Genomic DNA, 20819 nt, shown 5'->3' with positions numbered 1-20819 from the left:
AGGTGTCAGCAGGTTAATAACCGCCGCTTGCAGGTGAAGATGAATCCTGTTTGTCCTCTCGCGTCCTTCTGAAGCCGATACGTGGCATCTGAGAAGCTCACCGTCTCACTATCTTTCCTCCTTATCTTTCAATTACTCAGTGTGTGTGTCCGTGTGTGTGTGTGTCAGTGTGTGTGTGTGTGTGTGTGTGTGTGTGTGTGTGTGTGTGTGTGTGTGTGTGTGTGTGTGTGTGTAAGTGTGTGTCCGTGTGTGTGTGTGTGTGTGTGTGTGTGTGTGTGTGTGTGTGTGTCCGTGTGTGTGTGTGTGTGTGTGTGTGTGTGTGTGTGTGTGTGTGTGTGTGTGTGTGTGTGTGTGTGTGTGTGTGTGTGTGTGTGTGTGTGTGTGTGTGTGTGCAGGGATTTGAGAGATAAAGAAGCGTGTGTGAGGGTGTGCAGGAGACACACACACACACACACACACACACACACACACACACACACACAGCTATTCATTTCTGTAAATATACAAACAGTTTCACCTTCTGTTATTGTATCATGTATGTATATATCTGATACGTCCCTGTGTTTCGCTCTTATTGCTATTTTTCATTTCCCTACGGGGATTAATAAACGTTTATCTTATCGTAGATGATTTACTAATAAATCTATTCCTTCACGACGTTTAAAGGAGTCTGAACAAAAATGTCATGGCATTTCTTTTAATATTATCTATTTCTTTGCGTTACTGCCTTCCTCACACACTGACGCAGCGTCTCAGGCATAACGGTACGTCCACACGGTTCCGTCGCGTTGAAGCTTGCCGGTGGGCGTGTGTCTGGAGCGCGACCAACAACCAATCACATTCATCTCCCGCCCCCGGACACACAAGCACACGGTTTGATTGGCTAGCGCTTGTACTGGCATATGATTTGATTGGCTGGCGCTTCCGTCGACGCTTGAAAAGTTGAACTTTTCTCAACTTTTCGAAAACGCAACAGAACCACAATGCAGTTCGGCAAAGCGTGACGGCACCCCATTCAAAGTGCATGGGAAGCGTCTCCGTTGAAGCTTCAACGCACGCTGCCGTGTGGACGTAGCGTAAGACTTCGAGATATTCAGTGTAGACGTCTAGCCGGGGGAAATAAAAGGTTGCTCTTTTGCACCTGGAAGGTTTTAGACATCCTCCTTGATCCATCCTTTTTTTAAATATATATTCACATCATATATTTTTGGAATTTCGATTACATATGTTGTATTCCTTTTTGGATTTGAAAATTCCAAAAATTCATGCGAAGTCTTTCAACAGGTTTAAATATCCTAATTCTGGGAAATTGAAAGAAAACTGGTTTAAAGGTCAAAGATGGGTTGGGGTAACAGTATGTGTTGTCTGGGGATGCAACATGGAGGAAAGAGAAGGATGGAAGGAATATCAAAAGGTAGACTCACAGGAAGACTAGGGGTCGAGGAATGTGAGAATTTGGTGAGAGATATTTCCAAATATCTGGAACAAATACCAGAAACCTGCAGGTCCGCTGCAACTCTGACTGCTTTTCAATCCAGGCTGAAGACTTTTCTTTTTGCCGCTGCTTTTAATTGAACTCTTCACATCTCACACGGCTCTGTAACTGTTATTCATGTTTTATTATCTTTGCTTTTTAATGTTTATAATATGTTTCTTCATTTTCTTAATGTCTTTCATTTCTTTAAAGCACTTTGAATGGCCTTGTGTTGAAAGCTGCTGGATAACTAAACTTGCCTTGTAATTTTATTCTCGTTTTTTAATCTATAGACACAACATCTATTGAGTGTCTGTACTCACTATAAAGCCCCCTTAGACTTAAAGTGGACATCATGCTATATTTGAATAATATAGTGTAGGACCATACCTATATAAGGCATATTTATACTTTTTTCTTTTCAAAATACCAAACAGATCATGCATTTTAGCCATGCCTCATTTCGCTCAATTTGACAATTTCTAGCTCTGTTTTAGCAAGGGCAGATTCAGTGAGAACAGCACCACCTACAGGCCTGGCATATGTACTACAGCGTCTCCAGCGCTTTCGAACGGCAATGGCCGTGGCTGTCTCCTCCTGATTGGTGGAGTTGGCCCAATAGCCGTAGCGCCACCGTCCTGACGTCAGGACAGTGTTCAAATCTGGATCAGTTTTTATCAGATCCGTTGCAGCCCCTTTTTTAGAGATTTGGGTATGGAGGAAAATAGAGAGGGTTGTGTTTTCTGACACTTGGTGAGTTCCCTGGAACACCGGGGACACATATTCATGTAGAAAAGACGTACACAAGTGCATGATAGGTCCCCTTTAAGTGTATTTTGTGATATTGTGCTTTTTAAATTGATAAAGGACAAACAGAAACTCATGTGTCCTCTGCTCCAGTCTTCTCTCTGGAACAAGACGACACACACTCGCTGTAAGCACATTTAGAGCTCCTCTGTCAAAGCTAATTCTCTTCTGCTAATCTCTCAAACCAGACCCCCCCCCTCCTCCCCCTCCCCTCCATCACTCCCCCGCTCTGTCAACACGTTCGTTACTCAAGCAGAGGGAATCTGGCAGAAGTCATTTGTCAAAAAGAGATAGAAGAAGAAGGAAACAATAAAGTACAAAGTGAAGTGTTTTTATCCTCCTTCATGTTTCATCCAGTGTGGAGCTCAGAGATAGTGAAGCGAGGCCGGGGGACAAGCATTTCATTTACAAGTGCCATACAGGACTGTTTATACCTCAGAATGTAATCAATGGGTCATTTATAGCCGTCATTCACTCGTGGTTACAGCAGGCTGACATTAGCTTCTCACACACCGTTCATCTTGCACTGAGTGCGTCCCCTGAGATACTGAAGTGACTGCTACTTTGGATATATTGATTGTTGTGTTTCATCTTAATGTGTGCATATGTGTACATGTGTCTGTTGATTGTATATAGGATATACATATTTGTATACATATTTGGATATTTGTATTATTGTATTTTGTATTCGGGATTGTTGGAAACGTTATTTCGATCTCTCTGTCTGTACAAACACACTTTAAAGTTGACTTTTGATTCAATAGTGTTTTACTGTCAGAGTTTATAGACGTTTTATCTTCACTGCTTCGCTGCTTTAATTCTATTTTGAGATGTTTAAATTCTGGTATTGTTTATTTCTACTGGCTCAGTGTTAAAAATGTACTCTTTAAGTGTTAAATTAACACTTAAAGGGAGGGATTAATACTCTTTAAGTGTTAAATTAACACTTAAAGGCTTTAAGTGTTAAAGTAACACTTAAAGGGAGGGATTAATACTCTTTAAGTGTTAAATTAACACTTAAAGGGAGGGATTAATACTCTTTAAGTGTTAAATTAACACTTAAAGGCTTTTAAGTGTTAAATTAACACTTAAAGGGAGGGATTAATACTCTTTAAGTGTTAAATTAACACTTAAAGGGAGGGATTCATACTCTTTAAGTGTTAAATTAACACTTAAAGGGAGGGATTAATACTCTTTAAGTGTTAAATTAACACTTAAAGGCTTTAAGTGTTAAATTAACACTTAAAGGGAGGGATTAATACTCTTTAAGTGTTAAATTAACACTTAAAGGGAGGGATTAATACTCTTTAAGTGTTAAAAAGGGAGGGATTAATACTCTTTAAGTGTTAAATTAACACTTAAAGGCTTTAAGTGTTAAATTAACACTTAATGGGAGGGATTTATACTCTTTAAGTGTTAAATTAACACTTAAAGGGAGGGATTCATACTCTTTAAGTGTTAAATTAACACTTAAAGGGAGGGATTCATACTCTTTAACCTGTTTAGCCCTGAGCCTGTTTTTCAGGTCTCAGGCTCGAAAATGACATTCCCAGAACAGATGACCATATCTTCCCTTCTAAAAGGGTTAAATTAATAATCTTTTTTCTCAAAGTAATGATAAACCTGTGAGTTGGATGTAGAAGTGTCAGAATCAATATAGATGTTTTTTATTTTAAAGAAAATTCAGATTGAACATAGTAAAAAACTGTAAATTATAGTGTCCGTCCAAAAATTCTTTTTTACTTATAGTGAAAACTACCCTTGGATGATGGGTTAGTAGACTAAAAGCTTTAGGAATCCAAAGTACAACATATAATAAGTACCCTGTATCAAGATTGATGCAAAACAAGTGACATTTGACCTTTTTAGAGAGATTTAGCAAAAAGAAACCACTTCTGGGGTCATTTGGGTGGATTTGACCTATCTCTGGCCCCCCTTGCTCGATTTTGATGAATGAAAGCTCTTTATAACCGCTAGAGCCAATGGAATCGAGGGGAAGTTATATACACACCAAAACGTTAACAAATAAGGAGTGAGAGTGACGCGTTACCAAAACCGGAAGCTGCATACACTCTGGTGGCTACCATTAGCAGCTAACTTTTCCGCTCCGATTTTTACATAAAAAATGGAATTATGGATTATAAATAATTTCTTCAAAGTCACAGGTACATCAAGGTAAATTAAATGAACACTTAAAGGGAGGGATTCATACTCTTTAAGTGTTAAATTAACACTTAAAGCCAGTGAACATATGGTCCTTATCTACAGTGTAAATTAACACTCCAGATTTGACTGTGTACTCCTTCATTTCTACTAACGTTGTTTTTGATGCTGCTGCAACTCAAACATTGCCCAATTTGGGATCAATAAAGTACCTCTTATCTTATCTTATCTTATCTTATCTTATCTTATCTTATCTTATCTTATCTTATCTTATCTTATAATAAGTCCTAAGCCCAGGATTGATACCACGGGGGGTTGTTGCCGCCCTACTGACTAGCAAATTAGGAAACAAGACATCGATTAAATACGGCTCTGTTGTGATTGGTCAACCGATTAGAGACGCCCCTAAGCCTATCACGGACAATGTGTTAGAGCGTTAGCCAATAGGAGCGCATGGTGATGTCACTGTGTTCCCGAAGTAAACAAAGGAGTCCAATGGAGGCGGTTGAAGGAGAGAGGGGGGTGTGGGAGAGAAACACTGGGATTTTAACCTCTGCAGACCCTTTACATGCACCACAACCTTTAGAACACACTACAGGGAAGGGAAACCCCCCCAAAAAGCAGAATAGGGCCTCTTTAGGAGAAATTAGAGTTCGTGTTTTCGGGGGGTTTGTCCCTATGGAGGGAACACCGGGATTTTTGCCTTTGCAGACCATTTACATGCACCAAAACCTTTAGAACAAACTACAGGAAATGGAAACCCCCAAAAAGCAGAATAGGGCCTCTTTAGGAGAAATGAGACTTGCTGTTTTCGGGGAGTTTGTGGCAGAGAAACTCCCTATGGAGGGAACACAGGGATTTTAGCCTTTGCAGACCATTGACATGCACTAAAACCTATATAACAGGAAAAAGGAAAACCCCAAAAAGCAGAATAGGGCCTCTTTAATGTCGGCTTCTTGTGGTCTCACCGTCGTGGTTGGCGTTGCCCAGCGTCCAGGGTTCATCAGAGTCGAAGTGTGTGTCCCCCCCGATGCCGGCGCCGGGGAAGTAGGCGTGGGCGAGGAAACCCCCCTCCCCGTCAAACGGAGAGCTGTCGCCGTGGAAACCGGAGGCGAAGAAGATCATGATGTCCGCCTCCTTTCCGTCGTTCTTGATCTCCGAGTACGGCACCTCCTGAAACAGGAAGAGGAAGTGAGAAAGGCTGGAGTCTCTGTCTTTACTTCCTGTCTTTGCGTGTTTTTCCTGCCTCTTTCGATTGGTTGCGCCTAGACTTTTATATCTTCACGGTTATCTACTGTATATGTTCTATTTTGAGATGTTTAAATTGTACTATTGTTTATTTCTACACCTTCATTTCTACTTAAGTTCAATGCCTTGTTTTGTTTTGAAGGAAGTGAGAAACGCTGGAGCTCCAGCAGGAACGTCTCCTTTATGTTCGGTCTGTTTGTCTGATAGTCTTTGGTGTTATTCGTACATCGGAAGTTCTGTTCTGTTTCGCCTTGAATTGTCTGGATTAAATCTTGAATAAAGGTATTTTCTGTTTACAGTAGAAATAAGAGACTCAAAGTCCAGACGCTGTGTGCACATGACAAAAAGTAGCAGTGACATTTCTACATTTCTACACAAGACACTTCTACTGCACCTGGAAGGAGAGCGGGGTGACCGTCTGCCAGACGTTGAAGGCTTGTCGGATCGCCCTCTGTGTGTCTTTCTCTCCCACTTTAGGGGTGAAGTTAGATATGCTGAGGGAGAGAAAGAATACAACATTACCTATAGACCTACCTAGATGATCCTGCTGAACTGAACGTGTAAGAAACATAAACGTTTGTTTGACGCAGAGATTATTTTCTGACATCACACAGAGAGATCCCATTGGACCGGAGAGACGCTGCCTTCAGGGTCCAACACAGAAACACTGTAAAATAAACGTTCTGACCATACCAGAGAATAAGAGAGAGGAAGAGGAGGGAGGAAGAGGAGGGAGGAAGAGGAGGGAGGAGGACAGATGAGTGATCGGCAGACGCAGAGAGGCGAGGACGGAAAAGAACAGCCGGGAGACGTAGAAACAAGCGACTAAGATAACAGAGCAAGGCGACTTCATTTCACACAATCTGTTTCTCTACAGGAGGCAAATGCTTTTATATCCAGAGCAGGGAAATGCATTATGGAAATAAATATGAGCACATTCCATATTCCTCATAATTCAACATTATCGACCTCATGAGGCGAATAAACACGTCCATCTGGAGAAGAAATGATGATCGCTGTGTGTGTCGTTTATGAGTCGTGTGTCTCGGTGTGATGCTGGGAATGGATTTGTTATTGTTGCTAAGTTAAAGAGGCCATATTCTTCAGGGGTTCCCCTCTCCTGCAGTTAGGGTTATATATGTCTTAGTGCATGTAAATGGTCTACAAACTCTAAAATCCCTGTTTCTCTCCCCCTGTTTGAAACGCCTCCAATCCACTCCTTGGTTTACTTCCTGAAAGTAGTGAGGTCACTATGTGCACTGGAGCTGCTATTGCTAGTGCTAAGGGGTGTGTGTGTGTGTGTGTGTGTGTGTGTGTGTGTGTGTGTGTGTGTGTGTGTGTGTGTGTGTGTGTGTGTGTGTGTGTGTGTGTGTGTGTGTGTGTGTATGTGTGTGTGTGTGTAGCAGTTGTCTGATTTGAGTAAATGGTGTGGAACGATACCGCACTGAAGCTGGCCAAATGACCTGTGGCCAAAACACACAGATGGTGAGAGTGCGCACACACACACACACACACACACACACACACACACACACGGCCATATGGAGACAATCATAGCATTTATAATTAAAGCAAAGGTTAAGCGGAGAAAAATCAAAAGTGAATTGGTCAAAACTTCAACCTCTTATTTATCCAGAGAGCTTCAGCCTCTTGACCAAACAATGACCGTCTAAATATTTCATTAGAACCCCAAAGGCAAACCTTATTGTGCTGCTAAAGGAAAGGTAATAGGGTTGTCCAAACCCAGAGAGATGTATCCTCTGGGGAACACGAACGCGCACTACTGATACTACAGTGTCAGACATCTGTGGTTCCTACACATCATCCACTGAGAGTCTGCAGAAGAGCGAAAGATGCAGATGTTCCCTAACTAAACAGATGTGCTCAGTTTGTAGAAAACTATTTTAAGCAATGAACCAAAAAGTGAACCATCTTCTTTAAGTTCTTTCCTCTCTCTCTGTTTCTTTCTACTCTGTGTTTTGTATTCACCTCCCAGTCCTGAGGCATCAACGCTTTTTTTTTTTACACAGTTGCATAATCCTGCAGCTCCAGTTTTCAGCAGCTCTTAAACTCCTCTGAAAGTCTCTCTGCATTGCTGTCAGTGTCAGAGCAAAGAGGAAAGTCATCCCGACTGAACTCATCAAATATCACAGGGTTCTCTAGTATCTGAAACACAAGCAGAGTAATCTCTGTTTCCCATGTTATCAGGGAAAACAGAGGAGACGGTGAGGAGACGGTGAGGAGACGGTGAGGAGACCGTGAAGAGACGGTGAGGAGACGGTGAGGAGACCGTGAGGAGACGGTGAGGAGACCGTGAGGAGACGGTGAGGAGACGGTGAGGAGACGGTGAGGAGACGGTGAGGAGACCGTGAGGAGACGGTGAGGAGACGGTGAGGAGACGGCTCAACACATTTCCATCAGGAGAAACGCGCTGCAGCTGGGAGACCAGGGGACACTAAAGAGTGACGCACACAGCTGGGAGACCAGGGGACACTAAAGAGTGACGCACACAGCTGAGAGACCAGGGGACACTAAAGAGTGACGCACACAGCTGAGAGACCAGGGGACACTAAAGAGTGACGCACACAGCTAGGAGACCAGGGGACACTAAAGAGTGACGCACACAGCTGAGAGACCAGGGGACACTAAAGAGTGACGCACACAGCTGAGAGACCAGGGGACACTAAAGAGTGACGCACACAGCTGAGAGACCAGGGGACACTAAAGAGTGACGCACACAGCTGGGACACCAGGGGACACTAAAGAGTGACGCACACAGCTAGGAGACCAGGGGACACTAAAGAGTGACGCACACAGCTAGGAGACCAGGGGACACTAAAGAGTGACGCACACAGCTGGGACGGAGCGCTTGGTGACGTTCAGGTTTATAAACAGCTGTCTCTGTTGTTGGAAACTTACCTGAAATGTTTGATGGTCTTATTTTAACAATGTGGTCACATGACTCCTTCTGATGTTACTGCAGATCTGCTGTAAGTTAGCTAGCTAACGTAGCTAACCTAGTGATTTCAGATATACTGACAAACACTTACAGTTATGAGAATTATTCCAGCACGTATCTGAAACATAGCACATCCCATCCATTAACTGTTTATTATTTAAGCTAACTTTAAATTCATTCAGTTCAGTGCAATCAGAGGCCTCTTCTCCAGGTCATCTAATCACATCCCATTTAACATAACGTTGTGATTCCACATGACTTAGTTCCCAAAATCCCAAGCCAAGCCCTGGTATGTTTGACTACACCAAATCAGAGGCATCATGCTTACATGTTTGCTTTGTATACGAATCCCTTCTTCTCCAGAAAAACGTGTATTTCATGCACGGTGCCATGGGGTTAGGAATAACGAGGATAAGAACATCAACCTACTTCTCGCCGTGCCAGGGAACATAGGTCTGTAAATAATGTAATCCCGGCAGCACTTGTCAGAAACATAAGCCGATGCAAATGAGTTACATATGAGGGGAATTCATCGGAGACGGCGCTGGCACTAGAGATAGTTTGGCGCCTTCGCAGGAGAACAATCGAGTTAGAAAACGATTAGAGTAATGCAGCCCGAACAGTGGCAGCCGGTGAAACAAAGAGGAGACTCACATACAGTAAGAGGTAACCGGAGAGGACTGATCTCACACTGTGGGGTTTGTGTAGCGGGATGTAATGCAGGAGTGCCAGGATGCCTTCAGTGCCTCGTGGGAGAGACGTCATTTACATTAGCTGAGAGTGGGGTGGAGTGGAGGAAAAGGAGGAGAGGAAGGATGAGAGGGAAAACCCGGCTTAATGAATTGTTGTGTTTGCCGTGTTGCAAATGAGCTTTTGCATTTCTGTCCCGCTGAGAATACCTGCTACCAGACACCAGAGACAACGGCTACTCCCTAAGTAATGGATGCTGACAACGCTTTCACAAGGTCGCATTTCATCTATTTTAATCAGACTCTGGTGCGCTTCATTCGTACACAATAAGAATAATACAAAGAAATCCAAATGCAGTCCAATCTGCAGTGAGAACAGTGGTAGCTGCACGTAGCTTCCCTTTTCTTCGAGTGCTTTGGCAAGCAAACATTTGGTCCGTTTCCAGAGTAGGAAAGCTAAAGAAAATGCTAAATAAAGTCCACGGAAGAAAGTGTTCATGAAGAAAACTCTGGATACGAAGGATTTGTTGTTCATCCGTACGTTGAGCTTTAGGAAATGTATTTTTTTATCAAATCTGCTTTTAGTTGTGAAACCGAACAAGACTAAATATAAAATGAAGTACATTTCTTCAGTGGGAACACAGCCTCTGATTGCAGTCAGCTGACTGAATAGAAGAGTTAACGGACAGGGTGTTTATCACGGGGCTACATTATATCTCGCTGGACGCCTCTAATCTGCATCAGACCGTCACTGATCGTCTGATCGTCTGATCGTCTGATCGTCTGATCGTCTGATCGTGTCTGATCGTCCTGATCGTCTGATCGTCTGATCGTCTGATCGTGTCTGATCGTCTGATCGTCTGATCGTGTCTGATCGTGTCTGATCGTCTGATCGTCTGATCGTCTGATCGTCTGATCGTCTGATCGTCTCCTCATACAGCGGAGGGTTACATCTATATAGACAGTAGGAGACAATAGAACAGGCTGGAAAGAGAGGAGGAGTGAAGAGAAAGATGGAGAGACGAGTGGGTGGACGTGATGCAGGAACACGAGATGCATTCAGGGTCCCGTGGGACGGAGATAATTCAGTTCAGAGAGAGAGGAGGAAGATGGAGAGAGAAAAGAGGGAGAAGAGCCTTCGTACAGAGGTGGAGAAGTACTTATATCTGGTAAAAGTAGAAGTACTCAGGTCTTGTACTTGAGTAAAAGTAGAAGTACTCAGGTCTTGTACTTGAGTAAAAGTAGAAGTACTCAGATCTTGTACTTGAGTAAAAGTAGAAGTACTCAGGTCTTGTACTTGAGTAAAAGTAGAAGTACTCAGATCTTGTACTTGAGTAAAAGTAGAAGTACTCAGGTCTTGTACTTGAGTAAAAGTAGAAGTACTCAGATCTTGTACTTGAGTAAAAGTAGAAGTACTCAGATCTTGTACTTGAGTAAAAGTAGAAGTACTCAGATCTTGTACTTGAGTAAAAGTAGAAGTACTCAGGTCTTGTACTTGAGTAAAAGTAGAAGTACTCAGATCTTGTACTTGAGTAAAAGTAGAAGCACTCAGATCTTGTACTTGAGTAAAAGTAGAAGTACTCAGGTCTTGTACTTGAGTAAAAGTAGAAGTACTCAGATCTTGTACTTGAGTAAAAGTAGAAGTACTCAGATCTTGTACTTGAGTAAAAGTAGAAGTACTCAGATCTTGTACTTGAGTAAAAGTAGAAGTACTCAGATCTTGTACTTGAGTAAAAGTAGAAGCACTCAGATCTTGTACTTGAGTAAAAGTAGAAGTACTCAGGTCTTGTACTTGAGTAAAGTAGAAGTACTCAGATCTTGTACTTGAGTAAAAGTAGAAGTACTCAGATCTTGTACTTGAGTAAAAGTAGAAGTACTCAGGTCTTGTACTTGAGTAAAAGTAGAAGTACTCAGATCTTGTAGTAAAAGTAGAAGTACTCAGATCTTGTACTTGAGTAAAAGTAGAAGTACTCAGATCTTGTAGTAAAAGTAGAAGTACTCAGGTCTTGTACTTGAGTAAAAGTAGAAGTACTCAGATCTTGTACTTGAGTAAAAGTAGAAGTACTCAGGTCTTGTACTTGAGTAAAAGTAGAAGTACTCAGATCTTGTACTTGAGTAAAAGTAGAAGTACTCAGATCTTGTACTTGAGTAAAAGTAGAAGTACTCAGATCTTGTACTTGAGTAAAAGTAGAAGTACTCAGGTCTTGTACTTGAGTAAAAGTAGAAGTACTCAGATCTTGTAGTAAAAGTAGAAGTACTCAGGTCTTGTACTTGAGTAAAAGTAGAAGTACTCAGATCTTGTAGTTAAAGTAGAAGTACTCAGGTCTTGTACTTGAGTAAAAGTAGAAGTACCAGAGTGTAGGAATACTCTGTTACAGTAAAAGTCCTGCATTCAAAATGTTCCTCAAGTGAAAGTAGAAAAGTATTCTCATCAAAATATAGTGAAAGTACAGTAAAAGTAGTCATTGTGCAGATTGGTCCATTCCAGAATAATATATATGATATGTTTTATAATGATTGATCATGAAAGTGTTCTCAAAGCTGGTAAAGGTGCAGCTAGTTTGAATGACTTTGTATACTGCAGGGTAGCTTGTGGATTTACTCCAGGTGGAACTGAAGTCTGATTTAACACTTGATTATATTTCACATCATTCATCCACATCTGTGAAGTAACTAAAGGTATTAAATACATGTAGTGGAGGAGAAGTACACCATGTACCTCTGAACTGTAGTGGAGTAGAAGTACACCATGTACCTCTGAACTGTAGTGGAGTAGAAGTGTGTGTTTGAGGGTTTTACCTGTAGGAGATCTTTTTGTCTCTCCATTTCTGCCCCGTCAGAGCGTAGCGTTTATTCCTCTGCCGGCGGGTGGTGTGAGGATGATCTGGAACGCCACAGCGAGGTCTCCTCATCCACCTAAAACACAACCATTCAACATTTAGTAAAGAAGAACCTGTATCTACTGAAGACACTAACAACCATGATCATATTTTCGTACATTTTTTAAATTATTTTAAACAGGCCTTATTCTGCGGTGGCCTCTATTAAAATGAGATTGACACCCGGCTCTAAAATGTGTGTTTTGTTTAATCCTTTGTTTAATCATAAGAGCTTAAAGTGGACCTATCATGCTATATTATAATAATATAGTGTAGGACCATACCTATATAAGGCATATTTATACTTTTTTCTTTTCAAAATACCAAACAGATCATGCATTTTAGCCATGCCTCATTTCGCTCAATTTGACATTTTATAGCTCTGTTTTAGCAAGGGCAGATTCTGTGAGAACAGCACCACCTACAGGCCTGGCATATGTACTACAGCGTCTCCAGCGCTTTCGAACGGCAATGGCCGTGGCTGTCTCCTGATTGGTGGAGTTGGCCCAATAGCCGTAGCGCCACCGTCCTGACGTCAGGACAGTGTTCAAATCTGGATCAGTTTTTATCAGATCCGTTGCAGCCCCTTTTTTAGAGATTTGGGTATGGAGGAAAATAGAGAGGGTTGTGTTTTCTGACACTTGGTGAGTTCCCTGGAACACCGGGGACACATATTCATGTAGAAAAGACGTACAAAAGTGCATTTTGCATGATAGGTCCCCTTTAAGTTTTTTTCTTTAAAATGTTGAGTTTTTATCAAAATGCACATTTATGTTGAATTTACCTTTTTTTCTTAGAATTTACTTTTTACCAGAAGTTTGGCTTTTTTTTCTTATTTTTTACTTTTGATCAAAATGTCTCTTAGGGTGCATTCACACCTATAGTCCGCTTCTCTTTTTGTTACATTGTTTCATTTTTCAGAAGGTTCGGTTTGCGTTCACACGGGCAAAACTCAAACGGACTATAAACTTTAAACATAAATCATGTGCTCGGAAATGCTGTTCAACCATTGGTCAGACATTAAGGGGGTAAAAACGCAAATCCTGGCAATTTCTACCGGAGCCTCGGCCATGGAGCATCGGCAGGTTATTCTCATGCTGGTGTTAATCTGGAGAGCATATCAACAGCAACGGCGCATATGATTATATAATCAGACAACGTGCGATACAAAACATTATAACACATATAATGAGAGACGTTCTGCAGTCAGGAGGGGGTTTCACCGACAGCGACTTTTATGTATAGTTTTTAGTTTGATAGCTGTTTTTACTTTACACGACACTGTTCAACACTTCATTCTGCTTCACTCTTTCACTAAAGAAATGAAGACACCTGCGTTCTTGTGACACGTAAATACTAAGCTTCCTATGTTTTGGTGCGGACTGCGTTCACACCAGCAATGAACCGCTCCAGAGTTCACAAGCAAGCGTTCCGAGACCACCTCTTTTAGCGGACCAGAGTCCGGTTGTTTAATTCACTTCAGAGGTCTGTGTTCACACCGACCCAAATGAACCGCACCAAGCGGCTAAACGCACCAGGGTTCGATTCAACCGGACTATAAACGGCTGGTGTGAATGCACCCTTGGAATTTAGATATTTTTCTTTTCAGTGTTAAAACATTTTGTCTTTTTTAACAAAATGTACTTTTTGGGTTGAATTTTTTTTAATAGAATTTTTACTTTTTTATAGTGAAATTCAGATCACATGAGTTTGACACGCCTGCTCTCAGATGGGTGTTATGTTTTGAAGAGGGGCTATTCGATCACATCACATGTTTTGCTTGAACAACAACACCTGAGTACTGATGACTGTATGTGTTAGGATGTTACCTCCCTGACCCTAACCCTGACACCATCGAGTTATAATCTGAGTTTTACCGGGGTCTTTAAAACTAACGTTAGGGGCGGAGATAAATATATCAATAACAGCCGAGTAATAACGTAAAAAACGGGTGATATTTATATACCCCGGAGGTGAAGTGCAGGCATATTGTCATTCAAGAGAGAATATGAGGTGTAGTTCTTTTGAAAAACATGTTTTTCTTTTAGCCGATTTACCTCGTTAACGTGAATAATACTCATTACATTGAAAAATGCATTATTTGTGATTAAAATAATGGTTGTTGGTAATGTATCAGCGACCCCCACAGATGTATGATTTCCCTGCTTTCATAGGAGCTCAGACCCCCCCTTGTGATCCTACATACATACACACACACACACACACACACACACACACACACACACACACACACACACACACACACACACACACACACACACACACACACACACACACACACACACACACACACACACACACACACACACACACACACACACACACACACACACACACACACACACACACACACACACACACACACACACACACACACACACACACGACTCACTCTATTGTAGTCTCGTCCAGTATTCCCGTCACAGGAATCCCGTAGAAGCGCTGCATGGCGGCCACAGCTGACTGCATGGCTTTCTCCTGCCGCAGGTCGGAGGTTCGGAGGTCGTGAGGCAGCAGGTAGCCGTAGTTCTTCAGCCACGTCTGAAAGAGAGGAGGAGCTCAGGTTAGTTATGATCATAAAAATACATCACAACTCTTCAGATTGTCTTAAATGTACCTCAGAATGCAGTTCCCCCACTGAAACAAAGGGCCATACAGTGGCTAGAGCTCCAACACATTGTACATGATCAGCTAAGGGGCGGGACATCTCTAAGCGGTTGACCAATCACCACAGAGCCGACCAGCAAACCAATCAGAGCAGCTCTGATTTCAGACAGAGGGTGAAAAGAGGTGCTGCACCACAGGCAGTCACTACATACTGATATACACCTGAACATCAGCAGGAGAGGACTCTTTAAAGTAGAGACACTACATACTGATATACACCTGAACATCAGCAGGAGAGGACTCTTTAAAGTAGAGACACTACACACTGATACACACCTGAACATCAGCAGGAGAGGACTCTTTAAAGTAGAGACACTACATACTGATATACACCTGAACATCAGCAGGAGAGCACTCTTTAAAGTAGAGACACTACATACTGATATACACCTGAACATCAGCAGGAGAGGACTCTTTAAAGTAGAGACACTACATACTGATATACACCTGAACATCAGCAGGAGAGGACTCTTTAAAGTAGAGACACTACATACTGATATACACCTGAACATCAGCAGGAGAGGACTCTTTAAAGTAGAGACACTAGATACTGATATACACCCGAACATCAGCAGGAGAGGACTCTTTAAAGTAGAGACACTACATACTGATATACACCTGAACATCAGCAGGAGAGGACTCTTTAAAGTAGAGACACTACATACTGATATACACCTGAACATCAGCAGGAGAGGACTCTTTAAAGTAGAGACACTACATACTGATATACACCTGAACATCAGCAGGAGAGGACTCTTTAAAGTAGAGACACTACATACTGATATACACCTGAACATCAGCAGGAGAGGACTCTTTAAAGTAGAGACACTACACACTGATACACACCTGAACATCAGCAGGAGAGGACTCTTTAAAGTAGAGACACTACATACTGATATACACCTGAACATCAGCAGGAGAGCACTCTTTAAAGTAGAGACACTACATACTGATATACACCTGAACATCAGCAGGAGAGGACTCTTTAAAGTAGAGACACTAGATACTGATATACACCCGAACATCAGCAGGAGAGGACTCTTTAAAGTAGAGACACTACATACTGATATACACCTGAACATCAGCAGGAGAGGACTCTTTAAAGTAGAGACACTACATACTGATATACACCTGAACATCAGCAGGAGAGGACTCTTTAAAGTAGAGACACTACATACTGATATACACCTGAACATCAGCAGGAGAGGACTCTTTAAAGTAGAGACACTACACACTGATACACACCTGAACATCAGCAGGAGAGGACTCTTTAAAGTAGAGACACTACATACTGATATACACCTGAACATCAGCAGGAGAGCACTCTTTAAAGTAGAGACACTACATACTGATATACACCTGAACATCAGCAGGAGAGGACTCTTTAAAGTAGAGACACTAGATACTGATATACACCCGAACATCAGCAGGAGAGGACTCTTTAAAGTAGAGACACTACATACTGATATACACCTGAACATCAGCAGGAGAGGACTCTTTAAAGTAGAGACACTACATACTGATATACACCTGAACATCAGCAGGAGAGGACTCTTTAAAGTAGAGACACTACATACTGATACACACCTGAACATCAGCAGGAGAGGACTCTTTAAAGTAGAGACACTACACACTGATACACACCTGAACATCAGCAGGAGAGGACTCTTTAAAGTAGAGACACTACATACTGATATACACCTGAACATCAGCAGGAGAGGACTCTTTAAAGTAGAGACACTACATACTGATATACACCTGAACATCAGCAGGAGAGGACTCTTTAAAGTAGAGACACTACATACTGATATACACCTGAACATCAGCAGGAGAGGACTCTTTAAAGTAGAGACACTACATACTGATATACACCTGAACATCAGCAGGAGAGGACTCTTTAAAGTAGAGACACTACATACTGATATACACCTGAACATCAGCAGGAGAGGACTCTTTAAAGTAGAGACACTACATACTGATATACACCTGCACATCAGCAGGAGAGGACTCTTTAAAGTAGAGACACTACATACTGATATACACCTGAACATCAGCAGGAGAGGACTCTTTAAAGTAGAGACACTACATACTGATATACACCTGAACATCAGCAGGAGAGGACTCTTTAAAGTAGAGACACTACATACTGATATACACCTGAACATCAGCAGGAGAGGACTCTTTAAAGTAGAGACACTACATACTGATATACACCTGCACATCAGCAGGAGAGGACTCTTTAAAGTAGAGACACTACATACTGATATACACCTGAACATCAGCAGGAGAGGACTCTTTAAAGTAGAGACACTACATACTGATATACACCTGAACATCAGCAGGAGAGGACTCTTTAAAGTAGAGACACTACATACTGATATACACCTGAACATCAGCAGGAGAGGACTCTTTAAAGTAGAGACACTACATACTGATATACACCTGAACATCAGCAGGAGAGGACTCTTTAAAGTAGAGACACTACATACTGATATACACCTGAACATCAGCAGGAGAGGACTCTTTAAAGTAGAGACACTACATACTGATATACACCTGAACATCAGCAGGAGAGGACTCTTTAAAGTAGAGACACTACATACTGATATACAGCTGAACATCAGCAGGAGAGGACTCTTTAAAGTAGAGACACTACATACTGATATACACCTGAACATCAGCAGGAGAGGACTCTTTAAAGTAGAGACACTACATACTGATATACACCTGAACATCAGCAGGAGAGGACTCTTTAAAGTAGAGACACGACATACTGATATACACCTGAACATCAGCAGGAGAGGACTCTTTAAAGTAGAGACACTACATACTGATATACACCTGAACATCAGCAGGAGAGGACTCTTTAAAGTAGAGACACTACATACTGATATACACCTGAACATCAGCAGGAGAGGGAGGAGCTCTCTCAGACCTCCTCTGCTGATCTCTGTCTCCTCTCATGTAACTCAGGGAGTGTCCAAAGTGCTGATTCATTGCTGGATTAATGGTTGTAGTGGAGGAGTTAAATATTAACCTAGATATTCTTGGAGAGCAGTTGGCTAGTATCTTCCAACCAATTTCTATAATTTGTCAAGTAAAGCTCACATCAATGTAAAGATATGAATCCAAATATCTCTCTGAGCATGTCCACACCGAGTCAGAAATGTTGTATTGGTTCATGTTTTAGCTTTTATTCACAGCTGGTTTCCAGGAGGTAGCAGCTCCAGTAGAGGGCCCAACACGTCCCTCTCCCAGCCCACATTCAACAGGTCTGACTGGGGGATTTCAAGGCACTCCAATGGCCAGCGTGGAGATATAATCCGTCCACCTGGTCCTGGGTCTGCCCCTCGGTCTCTTCTCAGTCCTTTGAAAATCTCCTCTGGCTCAGATCTGTTTTCGTCACAACGGTGCGGTTCCTGCAATACCGTTTCTGATTCCCCGATTTCTCCGGCCCATCTCACGCTCCATCGTCCCCTCACTTGTGAACGAGACCCCGAGATACTTGAACTCCTTCACTTGGGGTAAGGACTAGGGTTGCAAAATTCCGGGAATTTTCAAAGATGGAAACTTTCCATGGGAATAAACTGGGAATTTTCAAAATGGAAGGTTGGCTCTTCGTAGGGAACTTAAATATAGTTGGGGAAAGTATATTTTAGCATAATCTTGACTAAAACAAACAGATGCCATTCAAGTACACTTGAATATCCATGCCATAGCACACTGCTTACTGCATGGCTATTGAGACCACACCCCCTACAGGCACTGTGCATTCCTCCATCCCATGCATAGATGATTTCGAGAAGACTGGATCACACTTTTGAGCCCAAAGCACACGACAAATGAAGCCACATCTTTTCATTTAACATTTTGAATGGGACTTTGTGGGGATTTTTGGATGGGGGGTGCATTTTTGTTCATTTTTTAATGAGTGGGGTTGGGGGGGATGAGTAATATTTAACTCAACATTCCTGTTTTCGTTCTTCAATGAAACAAAAAATTGTTCAATAAAATAATTAAAACTTGTTCTGTTCTACTTAAAACAAATTAAAAAAAAAAAAATCTGTTGAAATGTCATGTTTTTTGTTTAATTTTGCATCGAATATTTCCAAACTTCCCATGGAAACTTTCCGGAAACTTTCCGGAAATTTACCGGAAACTTTCCGGTAAATTTAAATTTGCAACCCTAGTAAGGACTCATTCCCTACTCAGTCCATCGGTTTCCTGTTGAGAACCATGGCCTCAGATTTGGAGGTGCTGATCCTCATCCCAACCGCTTCACACTGGGCAGTGGACAGATCCAGGGTCTGCTGAAGATTGCTGACCGATGAAGCCATCAAACCTCATCATCTCCAAAAAGCAGCGATGCAATCTTTAGTCCACCGAACATCCAGAGGGGGGAAGTAGTGGAGTACAAATACTTTGTTACTGTACTTAAGTACATGTTTCTGGTATCAGTACTTTACTCCACTACTTATTTTTCTGATGACTTTTTACTTTGACTTCTTACATTTTGAACACAAATACCTGTACTTTCTACTTCTTACATGTTGAACCCAAATACCTGAACTTTCTACTTCTTACATGTTGAACCCAAATACCTGTACTTTCTACTTCTTACATGTTGAACCCAAATACCTGTACTTTCTACTTCTTACATGTTGAACCCAAATACCTGTACTTTCTACTTCTTACATGTTGAACCCAAATACCTGTACTTTCTACTTCTTACATGTTGAACCCAAATACCTGTACTTTCTACTTCTTACATGTTGAACCCAAATACCTGTACTTTCTACTTCTTACATGTTGAACCCAAATACCTGTACTTTCTACTTCTTACATGTTGAACTCAAATACCTGTACTTTCTACTTCTTACATGTTGAACCCAAATACCTGTACTTTCTACTTCTTACATGTTGAACCCAAATACCTGTACTTTCTACTTCTTACATGTTGAACCCAAATACCTGTACTTTCTACTTCTTACATGTTGAACTCAAATACCTGTACTTTCTACTTCTTACATGTTGAACACAAATACCTGTACTTTCTACTTCTTACATGTTGAACACAAATACCTGTACTTTCTACTTCTTACATGTTGAACACAAATACCTGTACTTTCTACTTCTTACATGTTGAACTCAAATACCTGTACTTTCTACTTCTTACATGTTGAACCCAAATACCTGTACTTTCTACTTCTTACATGTTGAACACAAATACCTGTACTTTCTACTTCTTACATGTTGAACCCAAATACCTGTACTTTCTACTTCTTACATGTTGAACCCAAATACCTGTACTTTCTACTTCTTACATGTTGAACACAAATACCTGTACTTTCTACTTCTTACATGTTGAACACAAATACCTGTACTTTCTACTTCTTACATGTTGAACACAAATACCTGTACTTTCTACTTCTTACACTTTGAACACAAATACCTGTACTTTCTACTTCTTACATGTTGAACCCAAATACCTGTACTTTCTACTTCTTACACTTTGAACACAAATACCTGTACTTTCTACTTCTTACATGTTGAACCCAAATACCTGTACTTTCTACTTCTTACACTTTGAACACAAATACCTGTACTTTCTACTTCTTACATGTTGAACACAAATACCTGTACTTTCTACTTCTTACATGTTGAACCCAAATACCTGTACTTTCTACTTCTTACATGTTGAACCCAAATACCTGTACTTTCTACTTCTTACATGTTGAACCCAAATACCTGTACTTTCTACTTCTCACATTTCCCAAACAGGCTGGTTCCTTTAGTTTGAATGTGTGTTTGGTGGCGTGATCATTATTATTTAGAGTCATTGCGTGCCTATTGATTTGAACACGATCCGTGTATCCATCATTTCCTGGTCTTCTCTAAAGAAGAGGGACCAA

The 20819-nt window shown here is 41.4% G+C and overlaps 1 protein-coding gene across 1 annotated transcript in view; it reads right to left on the bottom strand.

The window, feature by feature from the left end:
* Positions 1-20819, bottom strand: part of mmp24 (matrix metallopeptidase 24) — a 75485-nt gene that overhangs the window by 33033 nt on the left and 21633 nt on the right. The window contains 4 exon segments of the mRNA XM_034135803.1: positions 5413-5617; positions 6087-6186; positions 12140-12256; positions 14633-14781. Coding sequence (XP_033991694.1) covers positions 5413-5617; positions 6087-6186; positions 12140-12256; positions 14633-14709 — 499 coding nt within the window. The 5' untranslated portion in view covers positions 14710-14781.

The sequence above is a fragment of the Trematomus bernacchii genome, unplaced genomic scaffold (genome assembly GCF_902827165.1).
Source record: "Trematomus bernacchii unplaced genomic scaffold, fTreBer1.1, whole genome shotgun sequence".
Lineage (NCBI taxonomy): Eukaryota > Metazoa > Chordata > Actinopteri > Perciformes > Nototheniidae > Trematomus > Trematomus bernacchii.
The sequence above is the reverse complement of the archived record's forward strand: the minus strand, read 5'-3'. Positions and strand labels throughout refer to the sequence as shown.